The sequence below is a fragment of the Rhinichthys klamathensis genome, unplaced genomic scaffold, assembly GCF_029890125.1.
Source record: "Rhinichthys klamathensis goyatoka isolate OS25496 unplaced genomic scaffold, OSU_Roscu_1.1 h1tg000051l_1, whole genome shotgun sequence".
NCBI classification, from domain to species: Eukaryota; Metazoa; Chordata; class Actinopteri; order Cypriniformes; family Leuciscidae; genus Rhinichthys; species Rhinichthys klamathensis.
In genome coordinates this window covers 1,901,079-1,925,359 of record NW_026606597.1, presented here as the reverse complement: position 1 = coordinate 1,925,359, position 24,281 = coordinate 1,901,079, and the positions used below count along the sequence as shown (strand labels likewise).

The 24,281-nt window shown below is 42.0% G+C and overlaps 1 protein-coding gene across 1 annotated transcript in view; it reads right to left on the bottom strand.

Moving 5' to 3' along the window:
- Positions 1-24,281, bottom strand: part of igdcc4 (immunoglobulin superfamily, DCC subclass, member 4) — a 101,513-nt gene that overhangs the window by 44,742 nt on the left and 32,490 nt on the right. Inside the window, 1 exon segment of the mRNA XM_056247985.1 lies at positions 14,638-14,946. Coding sequence (XP_056103960.1) covers positions 14,638-14,946 — 309 coding nt within the window.

The window sequence follows — 24,281 nt, the reverse complement described above, 5'->3', positions numbered from 1 at the left end:
CTCCGCATTGCTCCACGGTGTGTATCCTTCGTCCTCCATCGCGCCTACAATGAGTCATGTGATCTCAGTTGGTGGTGTCCACCTCAGTTGACGTCACTTTTTTAATGATGACGTACGACTTGCATTTACTGTGGAATATCCGATTTGTCTGCTGCATGGCACACGCAAATGCACGTATCCGATTCATATATCCGATTTATTCCCACATATGAGTGAGGCCTGAATCCGATCTGAGAAAATCGGAATCCATGCGGTTTTTTCCTGCTTACACGTTCACCGGTCATATACGATCTGTGCCACATGAGAGGAAAAAATCGGATTTGGGTCACTTGAACCATGCAGTGTAAATGGGGCCTAATAAAGTACATGCAAGAGCGGTGTCTCAGTCAAGTTTACATTTACATTTATTCATTTATCTGACGCTTTTATCCAAAGCGACTTACAATTGCTATATATGTCAGAGGTCGCCTCTGGAGCAACTAGGGGTTAAGTGTCTTGCTCAGGGACACATTGGTGTCTCACAGTGGATTCGAACCCGGGTCTCTCACACCATAGGCATGTGTCTTATCCACTGCGCCATCACCACCCCTAAGTTGAAGTTAGTCGCGGACTCGGCATCTCGAAAACGCCACGCTGATATTGATCCTTGTTTTAGTTCTCCTTTTGACCCAAAGTCTGCTTGCCATGATCCATAATGTTTGAACGAAACAACAACAGCGTGAGCGTGCCGCTAGACCCAAGACAGTTGTCCACGTCTGTCGCCATGGTTACCATGGCAATATGAGTAGAAACCAGGGATAACGCGGATATGACGTCATTGACAGGCGACAAGTGAACAGGGACGAGCCAAATTGGAATTTCTCTGAATTTAAAAATCTTTGGGAATTTGCTTGGCATTTATCATGGATTCACTGCATTTACGGCCAGCAAACCAACAAAGTAAAAAATATTTTTCGAATAATAATTACAGATCAAATATTCAAAAAATTTAAATGATTTCCGCGAGAGGATAACAGATCTACACGCGAGGAAACGGGAACTCGCGAGCTCATTCAAACCGTGCGCGAGCATGACATCTCTGCACTCCTCTGTAAATATCTCTTAACAACACAATGCAATCATAAGACTTCCTGTTAATAAAATATCTGGTAAGAATCTGTTCTATATTAACAATGCATTAAATCACATTACACATTAATAAACCACAGCAAATAAAACAAATTAAGTGATGTCTCATGTCTCAAGTCAAGTGAATTACGGGTCATTGGACAGGCGTCCAATCACAACTGACTTCCGGAAAAGGGGAAGTAGCCAATGACATTTGAGGTTATTAAAACAGTAAGTCCCGTCTCTCGACTGCCAAAAATAAAATTGTTCGAGCGAGCAAAAGCAGCATGCGAGAGCAGGTCCAGAGTGTGGGGAATGACCATGCGCGCACGCGAGGGCTTGTATTGCGTGCAGAGGGAGATGGTCCTCACTGCAGAACTGGAAATCCACGGGGAGGAGTCGGATCCAGATCCAACTCCTCCCACCTTACATATACCTAAACCTACCCATCTCCACCCCCTAACCCCTAACCCCACCCCTAATCCTACCCATCTCCACCCCTTGGATCTTGATCCGACTCCTCCCCGTGGATCTCATGTACTGCATTGAGGTGCTACTGGGCAGAGGAGATGTCATGTGTGCGCACACGGTTTGAATGAGCTCGCGAGTTCCCGTTTCCTCGCGTGTAGATCTGTTATCCTTCTTTAGCGAAAGTCATTTACCGCACGCGCCAGCATCAGTTGTGCGCTCGTTTATTTTAGTCATTGATTTGCCGCCATATTTAAAACAAACAAAAAACAACAAAAAAGAGAGGAGTCTCTGCTCCAAAAAGAGAACGCAACAGAGCTCATAATAAAAAAAAATCAACATTGGCTTTTCAGAGATGGGGAGTACTGGGGTATTTGAAATGTTGTAAAAAAGGAGATGGTGTTTTTATTACTCAACAGGTGAGTAAGGTATTTTAATCAACAGATAATTGCCAAATCTCAATCTCTAACAGAGTTCATTGTAAAGCATTACCTACTGGGTCATTTCATTATGGTTTTGTAACGCTGTTGGCCTACTAGTATTTAATTTCAAGGAAGTACATCGATTTTACCATATCAATCCGAGCAGGAGTCCGATGATGATACATTGGAAGAACTAGTTATTCAACCCGAAACTCCATTGTAAGGACGACTTCAGCAGGAAGTTTCTCAGTGATACGCTACTCAGTTTGAGATACATTATGAGATGTTGCAACTGTAATTTCTCACCTTAGTGGTCGACCGATATATCGCCAAGGACGATATATCGGCCGATATTTGGCATTTTTAAAATATCGGCATCGGCAGTTTTTCTGATTGGCCGATGTGTTGGAAGCGGGACTTTTATTTTGACGGCGCTCCGGACTTTTATTTTGAGTTTGGTAGCCTACTATGCCCAAATAAAATCTTACTGAAAGCTAATTTTTTGAGATATCAACCTAAAACACAACTTTTTCAGACTTTTTGCTTTAGTTTTCTTGCAGTTATAGAGTAAAATATATTTTGTAATATATATATATATATATATATATTTTGTATAAAATATAAATAGCCTAATTATATTTTTACATTGTACATTTGAATAAACTCAAACATTTATTACTTTTTTTCTGTTTCACTTTCATAATTTATTTCACGTCAACAATAATCTGGCAAATGTCTTCTTCAAAACAAGACCAACCATAGGTCTATATTCCAAAGCATTCTTGAATTACAACCATTTAAGTTTGGATAGTGATTTTCATGTCTATGCGGGGAAAAAAGGGGAGGGTGACAGTTAAAGGGTTAATTTAGTGATAACAATGAATGGGCTCTATGCACGGCGGTATTTCCGGTGAAGGTATAAGGATGCTGGATGACTTCCGCCGATCGTAGAGTCCAATGCTATACCGAGAATTTATATTGGTTTTTATACTCTATTGCTATACTAAAGAAACGTTCGTCACAAAAACAGACAAAACAGACACCCCTAACTTTGTTTATGCTTATTTGTTTATTATATTAAATAAACATAACTATATATAAAATTACATCTAAACGTATTAAAGTTTCGTTTCAAAGACGAGAGGACAGTAAATTTTGAAGACTCTGCCATAATCCCGCTTTAAATCTCCCCAACCGAAAACTGAAGAGCAGCCTTGCGTCAAATGCGGAACTTATGCGTGCATATAGCCTATTAATAATAAAGCGGTCATTTGCCAGGTTAGGTGTTCATATTTGTCTGGAAATTTGCGAAATTAGCCCATTTCATCTTGACTCAATTTCGACCACATACATAACGTTAGCTAACTGTTACTGCGGTTATGTAGCCTGGATGCCAGCCCGAACCCCGCCCACAACATTTTTGGGACGGGAAGTTCGGTCTGGACTCGATCCATTGAGGAGTAATTATGATCGGTTCAGAATTAGTCGGGCCAATCAAATTGCCAGGGCGGGCTTTATACGATGATGGACAGATGATCTGCAGTTACGTAATCATCTCGTTATCAAAGAGCGCTTGGGTTGAACTGGTTTCCCTCACAGATGACTGCAGCTGGAGAACTGAGATGTATAGATTCCGCTATTGCGTCTGTTGTAAAAGAAATCGACAGCGCATTCATTTTAAAAGACAAATAGAGAACTGAAATACAAGGCATTTGTCGATTGGAAAGATGTGTTTGCCGTCCTTCCTACGGGATTCGGCAAAAGTTTATTTTATCAGCTGGCTCCAATGGTCACTATGAAGATGGGACACAATGAAAACCCTGTGCTAGTTGTGGTTTCTCCTTTGGTCGCACTCATGGAGGACCAAGTAAAAGAAGCAACACATTATTATAGGACTTCTTCCAGCGTGCGTGCAGTTGAGGTCTGTTGACAATTTGCGTAGCTCATAAAAAAAAACACTTACTGCGTTGATCTGATTGGTTGTAGGTCTATCCAATTGAGAGCAGATTTTTGTTTTTTTCCCTGGTTCGGTTAAGACACGCCTCATAATCAAAGCCCTATGGAGCAGTGTCAGACTCACATTCTGACTAGAATATGAGTATGACGAAGTCAGGCTAGCGCAGTGGTTCTCAAACTTTTTCGGTCATTCCCCACTTTGGACAAGGGGGAATTTTCAAGCCCCACCTGCCCCCATCGCCCCGACACAATGCTAATGAAATACGCAACAAGCTTAAAATGTTCCAATTTATTGAAGTAACAAATAGTATCAGTATAGTAACAAGTTGTATCTAAATACAAACTAACTATCTACATCAAATAACAGCAAGTTCAAAAATAAAGAAAATGAAGTGCATCTGTGTCATAACTTGCATGAAATTCAAAAATAGAGAAAATAAAAGTGCCTCAAAAATAGAAAAGAAATAGTGCCACTTTGCAATCTGTTAAAAAAAAGAAAAGAAGAGAAATCCATTTGGCAAGACAGGTCTATTTATCCCTGCATTAGTGACTGCAATGAGCCTGTTTTGCATTGCACAATTTCTCAAAGCAGGGTTGCAGGCTTGATACTGCCACTCTCAAATCATGTTCAATGTTCAGAGAAATTTCATGTCTTGTCGTAAGCCACAACATAATGACGTCACATATTTTCCAACCCAGCCCTCAGCCCCCACTTACACATGAAACAGCTTCCAGCGCGCCTGGCTACCCATCGGCGCGAAACATAGGCTACATATCTATGGGCGCAAAAGTTTGTTTCGCTACAATTAATATGCCGACGTCACGTCAATCATTATTTTGGGGGTGGGGAATTCCTGTTACTTGTTGTCGCCCCCGGGGGTGAACGGTCTAATAAGCGGCAACACACAGCTATAAGGACGGTTTGCTCTCACACGCGCTGCATTAATAGTCAAACACACACACATACACGCGCAGTCACTCTCTACTCTAGTGCGCGGTCTTGCTCCAGATTCCGGGAGATTGGATCTCATTTGCGGGCGTCAAGGAGCCGCTATCAATATGCGGGAGACTCCCGGAACTTCCGGGACATTTGGGATGTCTGGATAAAGATATAAAGGCATAAAAAGGAAAATTTCCTCCCGTTTGGCGCGCCCCACCTGTCACGTCTCTATTCCCCACCAGTGGGGCGCGCCCCACACTTTGAGAACCGCTGGGCTAGCGGTTATGGGATAGCTTACATTAACGTTACAGCACCGGTCATCATTGACGTTAGCTCACTTTAACGTTAATAAAAACCTTTCCTACTTTACCTCTCTGGATCTTTGGGGAATCTATGAAAGGCTACTGTATTGTTTGTACACTGATAGTTGTTGCAGTTGATGGCAGAAAACTGTTTTCTTTGTTTCCAATTATTTCCAGACATAATTAGATACGATCATAGACGGATTCAATGTATAGTTGTGATAACGGTATTACGGTAAAGCCGTTGGTTCAGTCCAAAATGTCGTCAGCGCGACAGCAGCGCCATCTAGCGATTGTTACCAAAACTGCAACGGAGTTTCGCCTCTTGTTACTTCTATACTCTTTGCTCACATTCTCCATCTTTATTAGTTTACGATCTCTGTCAGTCATGTCTAATACCCTCTGGGGTCCTTCGGCCCAAATCGACCCGAAGCATTTAAATATATATATTTTTTAAATCATTGCTTTATCGGAATGGTCCGAAATTTGGTGACTTTGTTGGTACTTGGCATATGAACACCAGAAAAAATTGGGGACAGGATTTGAATAGTCTAAGTCAGGGGTCTCAAACTCGCGGCCCGCGGGCCATTTGCGGCCCGCGGGGTGATATTTTGTGGCCCCCTACTTGACATTAAAGTTTAATGTTAGTGCGGCCCGTCGTTGCGTGTGCCGCGTAAAAAAAAAAAAAAAAAAAAATGTATCCCTTATGAGCTACCATAGATAGTCTCGTGACAGCTTACGGAGGGTTTGTTGTCAATAGTTGTCATAGACAACCGCGAAGTACAAACATACTGTGCCTGGAAAAAACGAGCGCGTCGCTTCAATTATGAGCGCGCTTGCCGCGCGCCTACATTTGAAATTACGAACTTGAGCGCGCAAAATATGTGAGCGCGATATGTGAACGGCCCCTTGGCGAGCTACCACCAATCAGGCCACGAGCTACTGGTAGCTCGCGAGCGACGTGTTGGAGAGAGACACTGCTCTAAAACAATGTGAGAATAATCACTTTGAGCTTGTAATATGTGTCCAACAGGTTGATAAGAAGGTTTGCTTTGATTTGTGCAGTCAGTAATTTGAGACACTATACAAAGAATTCAATAAGACGGGCAGACATGACTGCAAATATTTGTATTTCAAAAGCAATAATTGTTTTTCTAAGTATAATAAAAGGAAATGTGCCTTCCAAAAAAAAACATTCAATATCATTAATGTGTTGTATAAAGAAAATAAAAAGGACATAAGCAAATATAAATATCACAAATATGTGTTATAGACAAAGAAAGTTTGTAAAATGAACTTCAACTGTCAGAAGGACAGCTCATGAAGAACCAATCATGTACAGAAAGGTATGTTCAAATTCAGAGGAACAGTTCAGAAGAAACGTTAATAAATATTGAGAAGATTGGATCAGTTGTGCTCCTTTTTTGGAATACTTGAATACTATTTTTTGTGGAATACTTGATGCGGCCCAGCCTGACCCAGACTCTACCTCCAGCGGCCCCCAGTTAATTTGAGTTTGAGACCCCTGGTCTAAGTGGTTGTAAAAAAAAGTCACACTCAGGACCTTCGGGTCCAAATGGACCCACATAGGAAATGAATGGGAAATTGGCAAAAATGTGAAAATACAGAGTTATTTTGTGCGTACAAACTACAAATCAGCCACGATCCAGAAAAAAAGCACACAACAGTGAAGGGGTGAATCTATAAAACATCAAGAGTGCAAAACAGACACATCCACACACACACACACACACTTTTATACACATACACACTAATAAATTCAGATTACATATGGGTTTTGAATTTTTAAAATGCTCAGTTTGTCCACCAGATGGCATCCATCTCATTTCAAAAATTGCTTTCATGAGGCCTAGGCTTGACTCTAAAATGAAATACAGCTTTAAAAAAAATAAAAAAAATTTTTTTTTTTTTTTTAAATTTCTATTATATTCAATGGGGAAAAAATGGGTCATAATTATTGCATTAATATTAATTATAAATCATTTTTATTTTTGAAATTATCTCAAAACACCAAAAAAGAAAAGAAAAAATATTATAAAAAACAAGTAAAAAAAAAAAAAGATGATTTTTTTAAAATAAATATTAATCCCACCCTTCCGGCCCATTTGGACCCGAAGGTCCTGAGTGTGACTCTGAAATGAAGGACCCCAGAGGGTTCAACAGAACTCGTAAACAAAGAAAGTAAAATGGTATGTGAAAAGTAAAGCGTTTGCTTTTATATTATTTGTAACAGAAAAGGCAAACAATCAGGCTTAACCCTCAGAGACCTAAGGGTATTTTTACAATAAATTTTCGGTCTGGTGTTATTCACTAAAAAAGCTTGTAAAACATCAACCCTTTTGTGCACAGACAATTGACACACCTCTTTTTTTCTCAGGACAAATTGAACTTTCAGCATATTTGTGTTGCATTGATGTCACCTGAATGTAAAATAAGTTATGGGACCACAAAGACAAATGAAAAAATAAATCGGAAATTGAATCACTCAAATATTTTTTGAAATCACACACAAATAAATAAAAGCTAAGCAAATTTCCTCTGGAAAACAGTTTGTTCATGTCTTTGGAGTCCTGGAGCACAGGAATAAACATTATAACTTGTACAGAACCAAAACTATCTAAATTTTTCCAAAAGAATTCCAGGCGTTTTGGGCCTCATGAAATTCACTGGTGCCAAGCCAAAACAGTTCCTATCAGCAATCACAAAGAGGGCCACATCACTAATCTAGTTCATCATCGGTCAAAAAGCTCTGTTCTCCTGAAAATCCATCATCCTGCATGGCATCAAAAAAGGCCAGCGCTGATTTACATCCATTTTTCTTTGTGTTTCTCTGTGAAACGCGCGTCTCTTTGTGCGTCTCTCTCTCCACAATAATATCAGAGCTTGGTTCGTGCGTTCGTGACGCACACCAATGTTTACGACGGATCAGCCTGTAATTGGTCAACAACCATCACGTGAAAAGATCACGTGATATCCTAAATGGCAGCTTGCATCGAGCTAGCGGCAAAAATGACGGAATATTTATAAATTATGGACATCAAGAGGCTCATACTTGGATATAAGCGTTTGGATTTATTGCTGAAAAACTCCGAAAGGATGCACAAGTTCCAGGCTGGATAGAAAACCTTCTGTAAAGGCTAGAAAGACACCAAAGACACCCCCTGTGATGGCTAGCTTGTTAGCTTTCTGCTGGAAAAAACGGTAAGAAAATCGATAAAACTTTCATCAAATTATATAAATTATTTATCGGAGGTGCCGTGTGACGTCGTGGACGATGCCGTCGGGCTCTGAGGGTTAAAGGGGTGATATAATGCCCTTTTCACAAGATGTAAAATAAATCTCTGATGTCCCCAGAGTGTGTATGTGAAGTTTTAGCTCAAAATACCCCACAGATATTTTTATATAGCATGTTAAAGTTGTCACTTTTTGAGGGTTAGCAAAAACGCACTGTTTTGTGTCTGGCCCTTTAAATGCAAATGAGATGCAGCTCTCGACAAAATGGGCGGAGCTTCAAGAGCTCCTGTGTGTGTGTGTGTGTGTGTGTGTGCGTGTGTGTGTGTGCGTGTTTGTGTGTGTGTGTGTATGTGTGTGTTAGCAACTCCGATTACGCATACACACGCTAAAATGTCAGAAACTGTTCTGCCTTTTATGTTTAAACCGGAGTCAGACAAAGATGGAGAGACTAAGAAGAAGTGACAACATGTAGAATGCAACAGGACATTTCTGAATGGTTAGTTCATGAATGTATGTTGTTGATGTGGAGTTAACTATCTTCAATTAGCATATTCTGTCAGGATAATCTATAAATCGCTTGTATAGGAACAGTTGTGAGATGCACACAGAGTGACTTTCTATTGCATGTGAAAAGACGGATGCTACAGTTTGAGCTGACTCACAAATGTGCTCGACTACAACAGCTCTTCCTCTTCTCAGCATGGACTGCGTGTTCCCGGGGGCGGGGTTTATGTACATTTTAGAGTTAGTGATGTCACTAACCCGGGAGGAAGCTCCTGTAGTTCCTACCAGCCCTTTGTTGTAGTCCTTAAAAAACGATTTCTTTAAAAGCAAATATCTCCCTTTGCTTTGAACTTTGAGAGTTGTAACTTTGCAGATGTTGTTTATGCTCAAACAGCAACATTACACACTAGCTAAAGTTAAAAAAGTGAAATCATTATCAACCACCCCTTTAAATACTTTCTCATTTACCGTCAACATTCAGCAAATGCGCATCAACATCATTTAAACAAATCTCTGAATATCTAGTAAACATTTAATTTCACAAACTTTGCAGATTTAATCGAATCCAGCTGTGATATCTTGTGAAGTGTGAATTTGTAGCCTGCATATATGGAATTGCATTTGTGCCAATAATAATGAACATAACTTTTCAAGAAACTAATGCAAATATAAATTGAAACTGAATAAAATATCTGTGAAACTGAAAAAAAAAAAAAAACGCAGGCAAATTTGATTATTGTTCATGCGTCCAACATCCAGCCACGCAAGAAAACTTGCAATCTATCTGAGGGAATAATATGCTGATGTGAGTTTGCTGCTCAAGAAACATTTCTGATTATTATTATTGTTGAAAACAGTTGATTTTTTTCAGGATTCTTTGATGAATAGGAAGTTAAAAAGAGATTTATCTGAAATAGAAATCGTTTCTTACATTAAAAATGTCTTTACTGTCACTTTGATTCATTTAATGCATCCTTGCTGAATACAAGTAGGCCATTACTCTCTTTAATTTATTCCCCCCCCCAAAAAAAAGAAAATTCTTACTGACCTCAAACTTTTGAAATGTAGTGTCTAATGTTAAAAAAGCTTTCTATTTCAGATAAATACTATTATTTTGAACGATGGTTTGTGTAATGTGACATTTTTTGTATATATGATTCTTTTTAGAATTAAATTATACATAAATAGGTTACACAAAACAAATGTGTTTATGTCTGAGAACCTTTACACATACTTAACTGCAGACACTGAAATGTATGTGATAGCCTACCTACACATATAATATTTTGAGTGTCCCATTTTCCTATAAAGAACCATGATCGTCCTGTTTTTTCCTTTTCTGAAGTTGGCAACCCTAGGTTAGAGTGCTGTTACTGCGCAAATATCGCATGGCTGGAAAAGGCTCTCAGCCAATCAAATCCGAGAACCAGAAAAAAACTGATGTATAAAAACAGTTAAAATAAACAAGCTCACACATTAATCATAGCGACATTCATAACAACTCCGCATGTGTGTGTGTTTTGTGTACGGGAGTATGCAGTGCAGCCTGCTTGGCTGAGACCAGTTAAACATTAACACTAGATATTTTTGACTTGTAAACAGCATGCGTCTAAAGCAAACATACTTTACAAAAAAACATGGGATATTTACTGGAGCACACACTAGTAGCATGGTTATGTGTAGGTGTGAGCATCTGAACATAAAGCTATTCAAAAATAATGAGAAATATAGCTGCGAGCAGCGATTACGGGCCCAAGCCGGTGGCACCGCAACCCCGGTGCCTTTAGTTACCTAAAGGCACCAGGGTGGCGGTGCCGCCGGCTTGGGCCCTTCATCGCTGCTCGCAGCTATATTTATATATATATATATATATATTTATATATATATATATATATATATATATATATATATATAAAGCCGGTGGCACCGCCACCCTGGTGCCTTTAGGGTTATTGTGCACGACGTGACACAAAATATCTGCTTGCTATCTGCCGAACGGCTCTGGTAGTTTCGCTTCAGCACTGATGATGTTGTAGAAATAGTGCGCTCTGGTTGGTCTGGATTATTCGGGATTTTTTATTTTATACAGAAATAAATTCTTTATAATTCAGATGAGAATAAAGTTAGTGTTGATTAAAATGAAGGAAAACAAATATATTGATCTGAAATATAGCACATTAATTTAAAATTTATTTAGGTTCAATTACCAAACATACAATCTTAATTTAATTTAAAGCAAACAATACATTTAAAATATATGGGTTGTATGCTCATTTTTTTTAATAAAAAAAATATATATCCAAAAAGACAAGGCCTTAAAGGGTTAAACTCTTGTCACTGTAACAGACACATCTCTCTCTCACACACACACACACACACACACACGTCAAGTCACTTACATTTTTAGATGCAATATTGAATAAGCAGAAAAATCGGATTTTCTGCTCTGAAAATATAAATAAGCAAAAAAATTGAATAAGCACTTTGAATATTCTAAACTGAATAAGCACTAGTCGCTAATGAATAAGTACTAGTACTTAATGGAATAGATACTAGTATCTAAAAAATAAGTACTAGTAGCATGAAAATAGAGACTAGTAGGTTAAAATGATTAAATGTTAAAACGGCTTGCCATATTGGCTCAGAGAGAGAGAAAGAGAAAATGACCTTTTAGATACTAGTACCTATTAATAGATACTAGTATTTATTCAATAAATACTAGTACTAAGTCATTAGATACTAGTACCTATTAAATAGATACCAGTACTTATTCATTAGCTACTAATACGTATTCAAAAGAATATCTAAAGAATAAGCACTAGTATCTAAAGAATAGGCACTAGTACTAAAGAATAAGCACTAGTCGCTAATGAATAAGTACCAGTACTTAATGGAATAGATACTAGTATCTAAAAATAAGTACTAGTAGCATGAAAATAGAGACTAGTAGGTTAAAATGATTAAATGTTAAAGCGGCTTGCCATATTGGCTCAGAGAGAGAGAGAGAGAAAATGACCCTATTCAAACCACAATATCTGACTTTCTGAGGGTCGGAGCTAATTACTTTAAATTAGAAAGTTGTTTGGCTTGAGGAGAAGAATATACACGCTGAGTTTTGTAACTGTAGATAAAACTAACCCCCCCACTTTTGTCAAAAGCATTTAGAAAGTGACACACTTCCTGCTGCCAGTTGGTGGCGCTATAACTTTGACTCACAATAGTCACATCCATGTGATCGGCCTCTTACAGCGAACATACTGTTGAAGTTTCATCAAGATCAGTTAATGTATGCAGAAGTTATAACACACTTCCTGTTTCCATTATTCGCCATAAATTTGTTTCCTCGCCACGGCCAAACCGTTCGAGATATGAAAAATCCCCTGGCAATTTTTCATCCTCAATGTCTTGACATCATGCTGACCGAGTTTCCTTGCGATTGGTTGAATTCTCTAGGAGGAGTATATCGAATTCCAGGGGCATACGCTTCCAAACAAACCATAATAGCCGACTTCCTGTTGGGCTGGGGTAAAAAGTAAAAGTACAAAGGATATATGAACCGATGAGATCTATATGTGTACCGAGTTTCATATTATTACATGGAAGCGTGTTTGATTTATGGACCAAGTTTTCGGACCCCGTTCCAGGGGGCGCTGTCGAGCCCCCCTGCCACGCCCGGGTACCAGCTTCAGCCCGGCCCTGATGGCCGCGGGTTCTGATCAGTGTGCAAAGTTTCAAGAGTTTTCGTGCACGTTAAGAGCCCCAAAAGTGCCCGAATAGTCGATAAAATAATAATAATAATAATAATAATCCTAAGGAAAACAATAGGGCCTTCGCCTTTTCAAGGCTTGGGCCCTAAATATTCAGCCACTGAGAGAAAACGGCAAAAAAAGTAGTATGGAGACAAAACTATTTAAATGAGGACCCCTTAATTCTGCCACTGTCACTACCAAGTGAATAAGATAATTATCATGATAACTGTAAGTGAGATGACAGATAACCGGGGTAAATGACATGTACCTGGTAGAGAACTTCATTGCACTGATTTCTCAATGGAGGAAATGGTCTCTCTGTTTGGACTGTCTCCAGTCCCAGTACTGTCCAGTTTCCATATCTCTATGTTCCTGTCTCATTCTCAATACACAGTGACAAAGATTTACAATAAAGATTCAAGAAATGTCTATCTATCTATCTATCCATCTATCTATCGTATCTCTTACTTGTTTTTCTTGCGTTAGTGCGAGTGTGTTAAAAGCCGCCATTATTTTATATAAAATGATCAAATTAAACAATAAATTCAGGAACGACTTTTGTCCTTTTATGATGAATAATAATGTCAATATGTTATTTATGTAGCCACATATTCAGTCTCTAATATCCATATCCAGTTTCCCACCACAATTGCTTCCAAAACAAAGAAAAAACACCAAGAAAATTAAAGGAAAAATAACAATAACAAGTTTGTTGTCCTTTTTGATTAAAAAAAAAGTCAGTATGTCAATTTGTGTATCCTTAGTTTCTAATTGTCATGTTAGACTAACACGACACTCTCCCTTACACTAAAACCACAATGTCCATCAGGGTCTACAGCAGAGATGCCAGGCATCATTACTATCTACATAAAAGTAATAAAGCAAAATTGAATGAACAGAAATAATGAAGGACGACAGAGTCATGGCCAATGTAACACATGATGACTTAAGGAAATGGTCTTTATCGTCTAGTGGGCTGCCTTAAACACAAAAAGAAAGAAAGAAAAAGAAAAGAGATAAAGGGGCTGAAGTCTGATCACTTTCCCCCCTCCTCAGGCTGTTCAGTAAACACAATCGAGTCCTTGTGCTAACCAGGTGAGAACAACACTCAGCTCCAGCCGAGACAAAGACAACCACCATGTGGAATGTGGCAGAGAGAGAGAGACAAAGAGAGAGGATGGTATGCATCTAGGAGTTAATATAATATAACATAATATAATATAATACTTTTCAAAATGTTTTGAATGTATTTATTTACTCTTTTTAAGGGCCGTGACACACCAAGCCGATGGTCAGACAACGTCGGGCCATCAATGAGTGTCCGTCGTGCTACTTTTTCCCACACGTTGTCTCTAGTCGGTGGGAGCTGTCGGTGAGAGATTGCTCTGATTGGCTGTTCAGTTTAGTGAACGAGTGGGTGCACGAGAATAAAAGAGAAAGTGATGAAAGCAAGCAAAGAAGTCAAGACGACACAGACTGAAGGCTGTTCTAATTTTACATCATCTTATCATTCCAATACGCTAATATTTTCATCACAACATGAGCCATCTGGAATGAGGAAAGTGATCAGCATGATTAATATTCAAAATGGTAAGCAAACGCTACTTTGTTTATGGTTTATATATCTGCAGTCTTAGTTTCGGTTTCCTATTTTTGAATGACGAACATAGACGATTGATACCTGCTGATATAGACAGCTATTTCCTTACATACAGGCGCAGAGCACAAGATGATGATGTTTATGATGTTTATCAGATATGTGTACACGGTAATTGGAATGTGATGCTTTACTGATGATGCAGATTTAAATACAACCGAAAACCTAAACATTGGCTAGCCTCTAAAGTTTGAAATGATCTGGCTCTTTGATCTGTCTTTGACTCACAGCTGCTGTGAGTTGGTGATAAATCTGAGTAAAAAGTGTTCATACTCACTGGCGAGATGCAGGGAGAGAGCCCGGCTGGTCAGGGCTCCTGTCGAGCTGGTACTTAGACAGCTGTATCCACCCTCCACACCCACTGGAGCCTGGCCATCCGTGGAGGATGGCGAGATAAGCAGGGATCCGTTGGGCAAAGGTCGGATGGTCTGGCTCTCAGAGAGCACCGCTCCATCCCGCAGCCAGGTCACATTGAGGGGGGGCTCACTGGCCCCCAGATGGCAGTCCAGCAGCAGAGGGTGATCAGGCTCCAGAACCACATGGACCGGACCAGCACCACAGCTCAGCTCCACGGACACAGGCTTCTCTAGAGGAGGAGAGAAATAGAGACAGAGCTGATGAAACAACCCTAGGTTGGGAGGTCTGGGGGATAAATGAAAAAACAACAAACAAATCAAATGAGGAAAATAAAGAGAGACAAAGAAACTAACCCAAACGAAAACGATCAGTGAAAAGGGTTGTTAACAGTGAATCGATTGAATTCACTTTTTTTTTTACTCAAAGGCAATATTTGGATCATTTAGAATGATTTGACTCAAATCAAAATTAAATCAAAGAATTACGAATTTTTTAATGTAAAGTTCTTCAAATTCTTCCCCTAATCTATCAATAAAAAAAGAAAAACAAACTACTTCAGAAAGTAAGCTGAAAGGAAACATTACCTGCACAACCATAGGGTGGCGAGATACAAGTGAATTGAATTAAATTAAACTGAACTGAAAATGCTCTCTTCGAGTGTACACTGTACATACCTAACAGTACTATTTACCGTTCCCTTTCAAAAGCTACAATCGATGCTGCGCTGCTTAGCGCATTGGGAACGTCTTTAATCGTGACCCGCTGTGAATATAGTGTGTAAACACGTCGATAGAATCGACCGGAAGTAATATAGCCTCGGTCGGTGACGTCATCGTCGCGCGCCCGCGTGCACTTGCGCACACTCGCGTGCACCCGCGAGGCTATAAATAGATGAGCCGCAGGTGCATCGTCAGGTCTTTTGTCTTCAGAGACCTCTCTGTGTTGGTGTGCAAGCATCTATTTTCTCTCTGCTACAGATCTTTGTTAGGAGTTATTTAGCTTTATACCTGACAGTGTGCAGAATTTTCACTCTTTCTCATCTCTTAACGTCATTTAAAGAGTTTAAAAAGCAAAAAGAGAAATGAGTCAGCAAGCTAAGCGCTGTGTCCCTCCATGTTCTCGACCCATGTCAGAACTGGATACACACGCTTACTGCTTTGTGTGTTTGGGGGAGGAGCATGCGGCCGCTGCATTGGAGTCAGGGGAGTGCGAGCATTGTGAGCTGTTCACTGTTAAAATGCTTCGCGCTCGTCTTGGCTACTTTCAGTCCGCAACCGCATTATCATCATGGGGCTCCCGAATGGATTTGGCTGACGAGCAAGAGACGGGTCCGTCCCTTTCGCTTGCTTGTTCACCAGATCCACTCGTTCCCTCGCGTGATCCCGAAGCGCATCCCGGTGCTTCTTCGGCTCACGCGGGGGACGATAATGAATCTCTTGGGTCTACGGACTTCGAGCAGCCAACTTCTGAGCGTTCCTCGCGCGACGATAAATCTGTCGAGGAGCTTCTCGAGGTGGTTACTCGCGCGGTGGCCAGATTGCAGCTTGACTGGCCTCGTGAACAAGAGACCCCCAAACGCAGTAAGCTTGAGGATAGGTTTTTGTCCGGTGGCAGGGGGGAGGGACCTCAACATCAGTCTCTCCCCTTCTTCGAGGACCTCCATGATGAGCTATCTAAATCATGGAGAAAACCATATACCTCTCGTGTCTTCGTGCCTTCGACGTCGACTTTTTCGACTATCGTGGGTGCAAAGGCGCGAGGGTATGCGGAGATGCCCCAGGTTGAAGAGACGCTCGCCAGCTATCTCTCGCCTGGGTCTGCATCTTCGCTTAAAAAACCTACCCTCCCCTCAAAGCCGTGTAGAATAACATCTTCGCTTGTGGGTAAAGCTTACCAAGCTGCAGGTCAGGCTGGTGCTGCGCTGCACACAATGGCTATGTTACAGGCATACCAGGCTGACCTCTTGAAGGACTTGAGTGCGGGTACAACGATAGATGAGGAAGCATTTTCTGAACTGCGCCGAGCCACAGACCTGTCTCTTCGTGCCACTAAGCAAACGGCCCGTGCCATCGGCCGTTCTATGTCCGCTTTGGTAAGCACGGAGAGGCATCTGTGGCTCAACCTCACAGGCATCAAAGATAAAGATCGTGTCTTTCTTCTTGACTCTCCAGTTTCTCCCTCTGGCCTGTTTGGCGACTCGGTCAACTCAGTAGTCACCAGGTTCAGGGAGGTCAAGAAGCATGAGGAGGCGTTTGTTCAGTTCCTTCCTCGCCGCACTCAAGGGAAGGGGCCATCGGCCACCCAACCTCTCCCTGGTCCTTCAAAACCTAGGGAGGTTAAAAAGCAGAGCGTGGCGAGCCGTGCTCCTCCTAGTAAGAACTGGAGACAGGCTCGTCAGGCTCAGCAACCTCCCAAGCCAGACCTCAGGACTATCATCAACAGAAAGAAGAAGTCCTGATGGTCTGGCGCCCAGTCTGGTGGGGGTAGCCCCCCGCTGGACGGGGCGCGTATTATATCTGACCGCCCCTTCTCGTTACCCTCACAAAACCTCTCCATCCCCGCCACCTTTGGTGCTTCGGGGGGCAGCGGTTTCCAGCGAAATGTTAGATGTTCCGTTGCTCCCTGCTTTCATCCAGGGCACGGAACATCTAACATCCCCTCAAGAGGAAGTATTAAAACTGATACCACTATCAGAGAGTCTGGCAGCGTGGCAACTTCTGCCAGGCATTTCTGCTTGGGTATTAAGCATAGTACAAATAGGATACAGAATCCAATTTATTCATCGTCCTCCGCGTTTCAACGGCGTGGTCTCCACTTCCGTAAGACCGGAGCTGATGCATGTACTATCACAAGAGCTACAAACTCTTCTGAGCAAAGAGGCCATAGAACATGTTCCTCTGCCAGAGAGGGAGTCAGGCTATTACAGCAGATACTTCCTGGTCCCCAAAAAGGACGGGGGGTTGCGTCCAATCTTAGATCTTCGAGGCTTAAACCGTACAGTCAAAGCGCTCAAGTTCAAGATGTTAACCGTCAAGACGGTCGTGTCGCAAATTCAACATCACGATTGGTTCGTCACGATCGATCTTAAGGACGCATATTTTCACATACAAATATTGCCACAACACAGGAAGTTCCTGAGGTTCGCTTTCGGGGGCGAAGCATACCAATTTCGGGTTCTTCCATTCGGCCTAGCCTTATCACCACGCACGTACACAAAATGCATGGATGCAGCACTGGCTCCATTGCGACTCCAGGGCATTCGCATTTTGAATTACATCGACGATTGGTTAATACTAGCACAATCGCAAGAGATGGTGCTTCAACACAGAGACATCGTGTTGGCTCATCTAGTTTCTCTAGGGTTGAGACTCAACACCAAGAAAAGTGTTCTTTGTCCTGCCCAGAGAACGACTTATCTCGGAATTGTTTGGGATTCGATTACGATGCGGGCACAATTGTCCCCCGCTCGAATCGAGACCATTCGGGTAACTATGAGCAAAGTCAGGCTAGGTCAAGATCGTACTGTTCGTCAGTACCAAAAGATGTTAGGTTACATGGCTTCAGCATCCACGGTGATTCCTTTGGGGCTATTGCACATGAGACCCTTTCAGTTGTGGCTAAAAGCCAGGGGATTTCATCCAAGGGCCAATCCTCAAAGGCAAATAAAAATGACGCGCCGCGGGCTACGCACACTATCTCTGTGGCTCAGACCCCGGTTCCTCGCCTTGGGTCCCACTCTAGGGGCGCCTTGTCGTCGCAGATTGCTAACGACAGACGCCTCCCTGTTGGGCTGGGGAGCGGTCTTAAGTGGTCGTCCAGCTCAAGGGGAATGGGAGGGTCATCAGCTCGATTGGCATATCAACTGCCTCGAGCTGATGGCTGTATTTCTGGCCCTGAAATACTTTCTCCCTCAGTTGAGAGGCTGTCATGTCCTGGTGCGGGTGGACAACACAGCGGCAGTTTCTTATGTAAATCACCAGGGAGGTCTGCGCTCACGCAATCTGAACAAAATAGCGAGGCAGATTTTCCTCTGGGCCCAGGAGAAGTTTCTGTCACTCAGGGCAGTGTACATCCCTGGGCACCAGAATGTGGGAGCAGATTTACTGTCCAGACAGAAACTGCTGACGGGGGAATGGAAACTCCACCCAGAAGTAGTCGATCAGATCTGGACCAGATTTTACAAAGCGGAAGTGGACCTCTTCGCCTCCCATCAGACAGCGCAATGTCCCCTCTACTTCTCTCTGAGTCACCCAGCCCCCCTGGGTCTGGATGCGATGGCGCACACATGGCCCAAAATGCGCCTGTATGCGTTTCCTCCAGTGGCTCTGCTCCCGGGAGTTCTAGCCAGAGTTCGCCAGCAAGGGTCTTGCCTCTTATTGATAGCGCCGCGTTGGCCGAACAGAATGTGGTTCTCGGAGATAATATCTCTCCTCAACGGCTCGCCATGGGCGATTCCGGAGAGGAGGGACCTTCTGTCCCAGGCAGAGGGCACAATATTCCATCCCAGGCCCGACCTGTGGAACCTTCATGTTTGGCCCCTGATGGGTACCAACTGAGGGACACTGGGCTTTCGCCTGCCGTTATTGAGACTATTCTAAGTGCTAGGGCTTCCTCCACTAGAAAGAGTTATGCCAACAAATGGGGTGTTTTTGAAAGGTGGTGTGTTTTACATAATGCAGATCCGGTCAACTGCCAGATTGCTTCAGTTCTGGATTTCCTGCAGGAAAAATTATCAACAGGCACATGCCCCGCCACTCTCAGGGTTTATGTGGCCGCTCTTTCGGCTTGCCACGCCTTGGTTGACGGGGTGCCACTTGGGAGACATCCTTTGCTCGCTCGCTTCATTCGTGGGGCCAGACGACTGAGGCCTCCCGTAAGAACCAAGATCCCTTCATGGGACTTAGCTATAGTCCTAGAGGGTCTGGTTGAGACCCCCTTCGAACCTCTAGAGTCAGCTTCTGACAAACTTCTGACCCTAAAGATGGTTTTTCTTATGGCTATAACCTCTCTAAAAAGAATCGGGGATATGCAGGCTCTGTCAATATCGCCATCCTGCTTAGACTTTGCCCCAGGAATGGTGAAAGTGATTTTGCATCCTCATCCTGATTACCTGCCTAAAGTACCGTTTTCAGCTGTACATCCGGTCACTCTTGAGGCCTTCTGCCCTCCACCGTTCACAACGCTGGAGCAGGAGAGATCTCACAGACTGTGTCCAGTCCGTGCTCTTCAGGCCTACGTTCACCGTACTAGCCAGTGGCGTAAGTCAGAGCAACTATTTGTTTGTTATGGGGGCAGTAACAGGGGTGCTGCCGCTACTAAACAGACCATGTCACATTGGGTCAGGGATGCTATTGCTCTTGCCTATGAGGCGCGCGGCCAAGCTTCGCCAACGGGTCTAAGGGCTCACTCCACCAGAGGAGTCGCCTCCTCTACTGCTTTGGCAAGGGGTGCCCCCTTACAGCATGTTTGTGATGCGGCAGGCTGGTCCTCTCCGCACACATTCATAAGGTTTTATAGTTTAGATGTTCATGCCACTCCGGGCTCTCATGTCCTTGAGTCGACATCACAAGCTAATGTCTAGGGCTTTCTTGCGTTCTTGTGAGCACACCTACACAACCGTAAGGAGTCCAGACACCTTCAAGCACGGCGGCGTGGGTATTCTCGTTCCCAATGCGCTAAGCAGCGCAGCATCGATTGTAGCTTTTGAAAGGGAACGTTCCGGGTTACTTGACTGTAACCCTGTTCCCTGAAAAAGCGGAACGAGATGCTGCGCTGCTTTGCCGTGCTGATGATGTCCCAGGACTGCTCTTCAGACAAAATATCCTGACGATGCACCTGCGGCTCATCTATTTATAGCCTCGCGGGTGCACGCGAGTGTGCGCGAGTGCACGCGGGCGCGCGACGATGACGTCACCGACCGAGGCTATATTACTTCCGGTCGATTCTATCGACGTGTTTACACACTATATTCACAGCGGGTCACGATTAAAGACGTTCCCAATGCGCTAAGCAGCGCAGCATCTCGTTCCGCTTTTTCAGGGAACAGGGTTACAGTCAAGTAACCCGGAACGTTACTAACATTACCAGTGGGTAGAAAAAAACTTATATCATGAACTTAAGTAAATATTTTCCACATAATATTTTCAGAATTTCTTTTGGTTTAGTAGACTACAATACAAATGACAAAAGAAGCTGAATATTTCATTTTAAAACGAGACAACATTTTGTTAGTTTTCACAAACAGTACTGTATAAACGGTTATTTATACATGAACATAGAGAGCTCCCTTTATATTTTAGAAAGAAATAATGACCAGGGAAAGACCATTACTCTTCAACAGCATATTTCTCTCAATATTTTATTAATAAATTACATTTACTTTCACCAAACAATGAAAACAATCTTGTATCAGCATACAGTAATCTGGAAAACACCATTTGCTTTACACCCAAAGGAACCTGGAGAACAGTTATTCACGTTGCCAGTCATGTCAAGCATGAGGCAATAATTTTATAACGACTATGCTAATCAGCCATCCATAACACTATGTCAGCGCTCTGTACACACACACACACACACACACAAAGACCACACGTTGAGCACACACAACCCGACATTAGTCCTCTTCATTTTCGTGCTGCAGTAAGCTCCCAATTAATTACGCTAATGGGAAAGGGAATTATTTCCTAGATTAAAGTGAAAGCTGACCCTCCGGCATCCCTAGATATGTATGCGTGTGTGTGACTGAGACAAGCTAGGAAACAAGAGCAGCTCACACAGCTAGCACACAAAAAGAGAAAACACAACATTACTTGTTGGATGGCTGAAAGCCAGAGTACGCAGACAAATATGTGAGAGAGTGACTTCTGAGGCAGAAAGAACACGGACTGACAGAGAGAAACTCGTAATAAGTTCAGCACAACCAGAGCTGCAGGGTCCCCGAGTCCAATCGCCACCTCTGTTTATAGTTGAAAATAAGGCCACTAAGTCTCTGGTTCCAAAAAGGCCAGCGCCATTCCAAATGAGACCTTATTAGTAAGTGAGAGAACAAATGCGTGTGTCTGCGCGTGCAGAGAAAAAAACAACATGAAATGCTGCCCACAATGAGCTGCCCTGCATCAAAGGCATGAGAGATCTGTGGGCCATAATAACAGAAACACTGGCCTACATTCACCACAGCCATTAACAGACACACAGATTGAGGGATCGCTTCTGTCCTCATGCTGTTTTACTTCTATCCAATCTCTAATTAAATCTAATTAAGGCCATTTATGGCAATTTCTCCGAGAATATTTTTGACCTCCTAAGGTTTCTGAGATCCTTGACGACTATACCTCCCAACTTCTCTCTCACATGCAGAGTTTGGCATGAAGCACGTACAGAAAGAACAAATCCTTCTGAGCGCATGCTTGTAATGTGTCAAAACACACATTAAAATGAACTACTGTCCATTTTGTACTGCTCCCTCTCCTGTGCACGTGCAAAAGCACAGCAGCTTCCTGAGAGCCTGCTGAGTTTGTGAAATGGCAATGTTTGTGGGGTGATTTCTTACCGCTATGCACCTCTGCTGCTGTGGACTCGCTCTAAGAGCAATCGGGTGGGGATTCTCGTGGCATGGCAGAGATCCAATCAAATCATCAATGTTACTCTGCCTTTGCAAATGAAGAGAGCGATAAACAGAGATGGAAGATAAAAGATACTTTCCAATGAGACACTAGTTGTATGTATGTATGTAGTAGCCCATAGCATCTGACAAAGCAAAGAACCAAAAACATAAAACACTCCACTGAAAAGAGATCATACAACATGTTTTGGATTCCTTATTTAGCAGTCTCTCAACCAGAAAGATCAAGCAGATCTACAACACTTCGTTCTGCTGGTGAACAGCATCAAATCAACACGAACCATAAATCTGGACTAGCATGGAAATGAATGCTATAAACTAAGCTAGACTGATATACAAAAAAGAATTACAAATTCTATATTCTCATTATACACTTTTTAAAAATAATACATGAGGAAAATTGTGGAATTTAAAAGTTATAAAACATTTGCTCCAAACTCGTTACAAATATTTGAAGACATAATAACTGCTGATCTTTGCTTATAAGCACTTAATTCGAGAAATGTTTTCATAAAATATGTGAAATAATCATGAAATAACTAAATATCTGAGAATTATATTTTAAATTGGTTTATTTCATCAAAACACACAGCTATTTTTAAAGGTGGTCAATGGAGAATGACGCTGCACCATGGTATACCTAATCAGCCAAACCATGACCCGTTGTGTTATTCTGTCAAACCAATGTTGATATTCACATGACCAAATATCATCTGATTATGCATGCCTGGTATCAATCTATCATAAAAGCAGGTCTTTTCAGCAGCTCCATCTAGCCATACTAAGACTAGAACTGGTAAAAGATTGACAGATCAAAACAAAAAGAGAAAAAAAAGAATGTTCTAGTCATTCTGGCTCCTACAACATTCGCATTCATCTACGAGAGCATCTCCCTGCGAACACCTGATCATTTATTATACACAGTGCAAACTTCTCAGTTACGCAACACCAACCTCATCTTTCACAAAAGACACAAGTAAATTATCGCCTCTGCATGTGTTGCTGTGAAGTGGAGGCAGTGCACAGGGGTAGTACAGGACATTTTGTCTGAACTGTGGTCTATCCAGTGAAACTATAGATTGCACTGCCAAAGGCATGAAACACGTGTGATGTGACAACAAAATACAGCACATTGCGTTTATAAAACTCACTGCATCATCAGTGTGATATGCAGCAGAACACTCTCAACGTCATGACATCTACTGAAACATTTTGCATGTCAAATTGATTTTTACGGAAGCCCTGAACCGCAAAAACCGCAAAATCAGTAAAAAATAAAATAAAAAAATAAATAAAAGCATTTCGAGATTAAAGTCGAAACCGCAACGTAAAAAAAAAAAAATCTGTAAAAAACAAAACAAAAAAACTAGCATTTCGAGATTAAAGTCGAAACATTTCGAGATTAAAGTCGAAACATTTCGAGATTAAAGTCGAAACATTTCGAGAATAAAGTCGAAACATTACGATAATACAGTCTTCCATAGAAGTGTGTGCATATAACAGTGCGCGTCCACTGGCTCAGAGCGCGCGTGTGTGTGTGTGTTATCTGGGCTTTCAACAAAATTCTACACAGGTGCTAATCTACCAACAAGAATTACCACGGCGTTGCCTATAGACGAGCACACAGACTCCGCCAGAGTAGGTATCACAATGGTCCAAACTTTATGTGGCAGTGTTTTTTAAATGTTTTCGTGCTCGTCTAGGCAACACTATCTGGGTCGAGAACACAACAGTAACCGTTCTGTCTCCCTCTTCACCGTAAATACGTCCTGGATACATTTTATCATTCTGTATCCAATCATTTGGCCGGATCCCGTGATTTCCTCAGATTTAAAGCTGCAGTCCGTATCTTTTCCTCTTTGTCGCCATCTCTCTGTTCGAAATCTGTAACTGCAGTGATTCGCGGAATTATTATCTTTACGTGGGTTGTAAATCGGCAT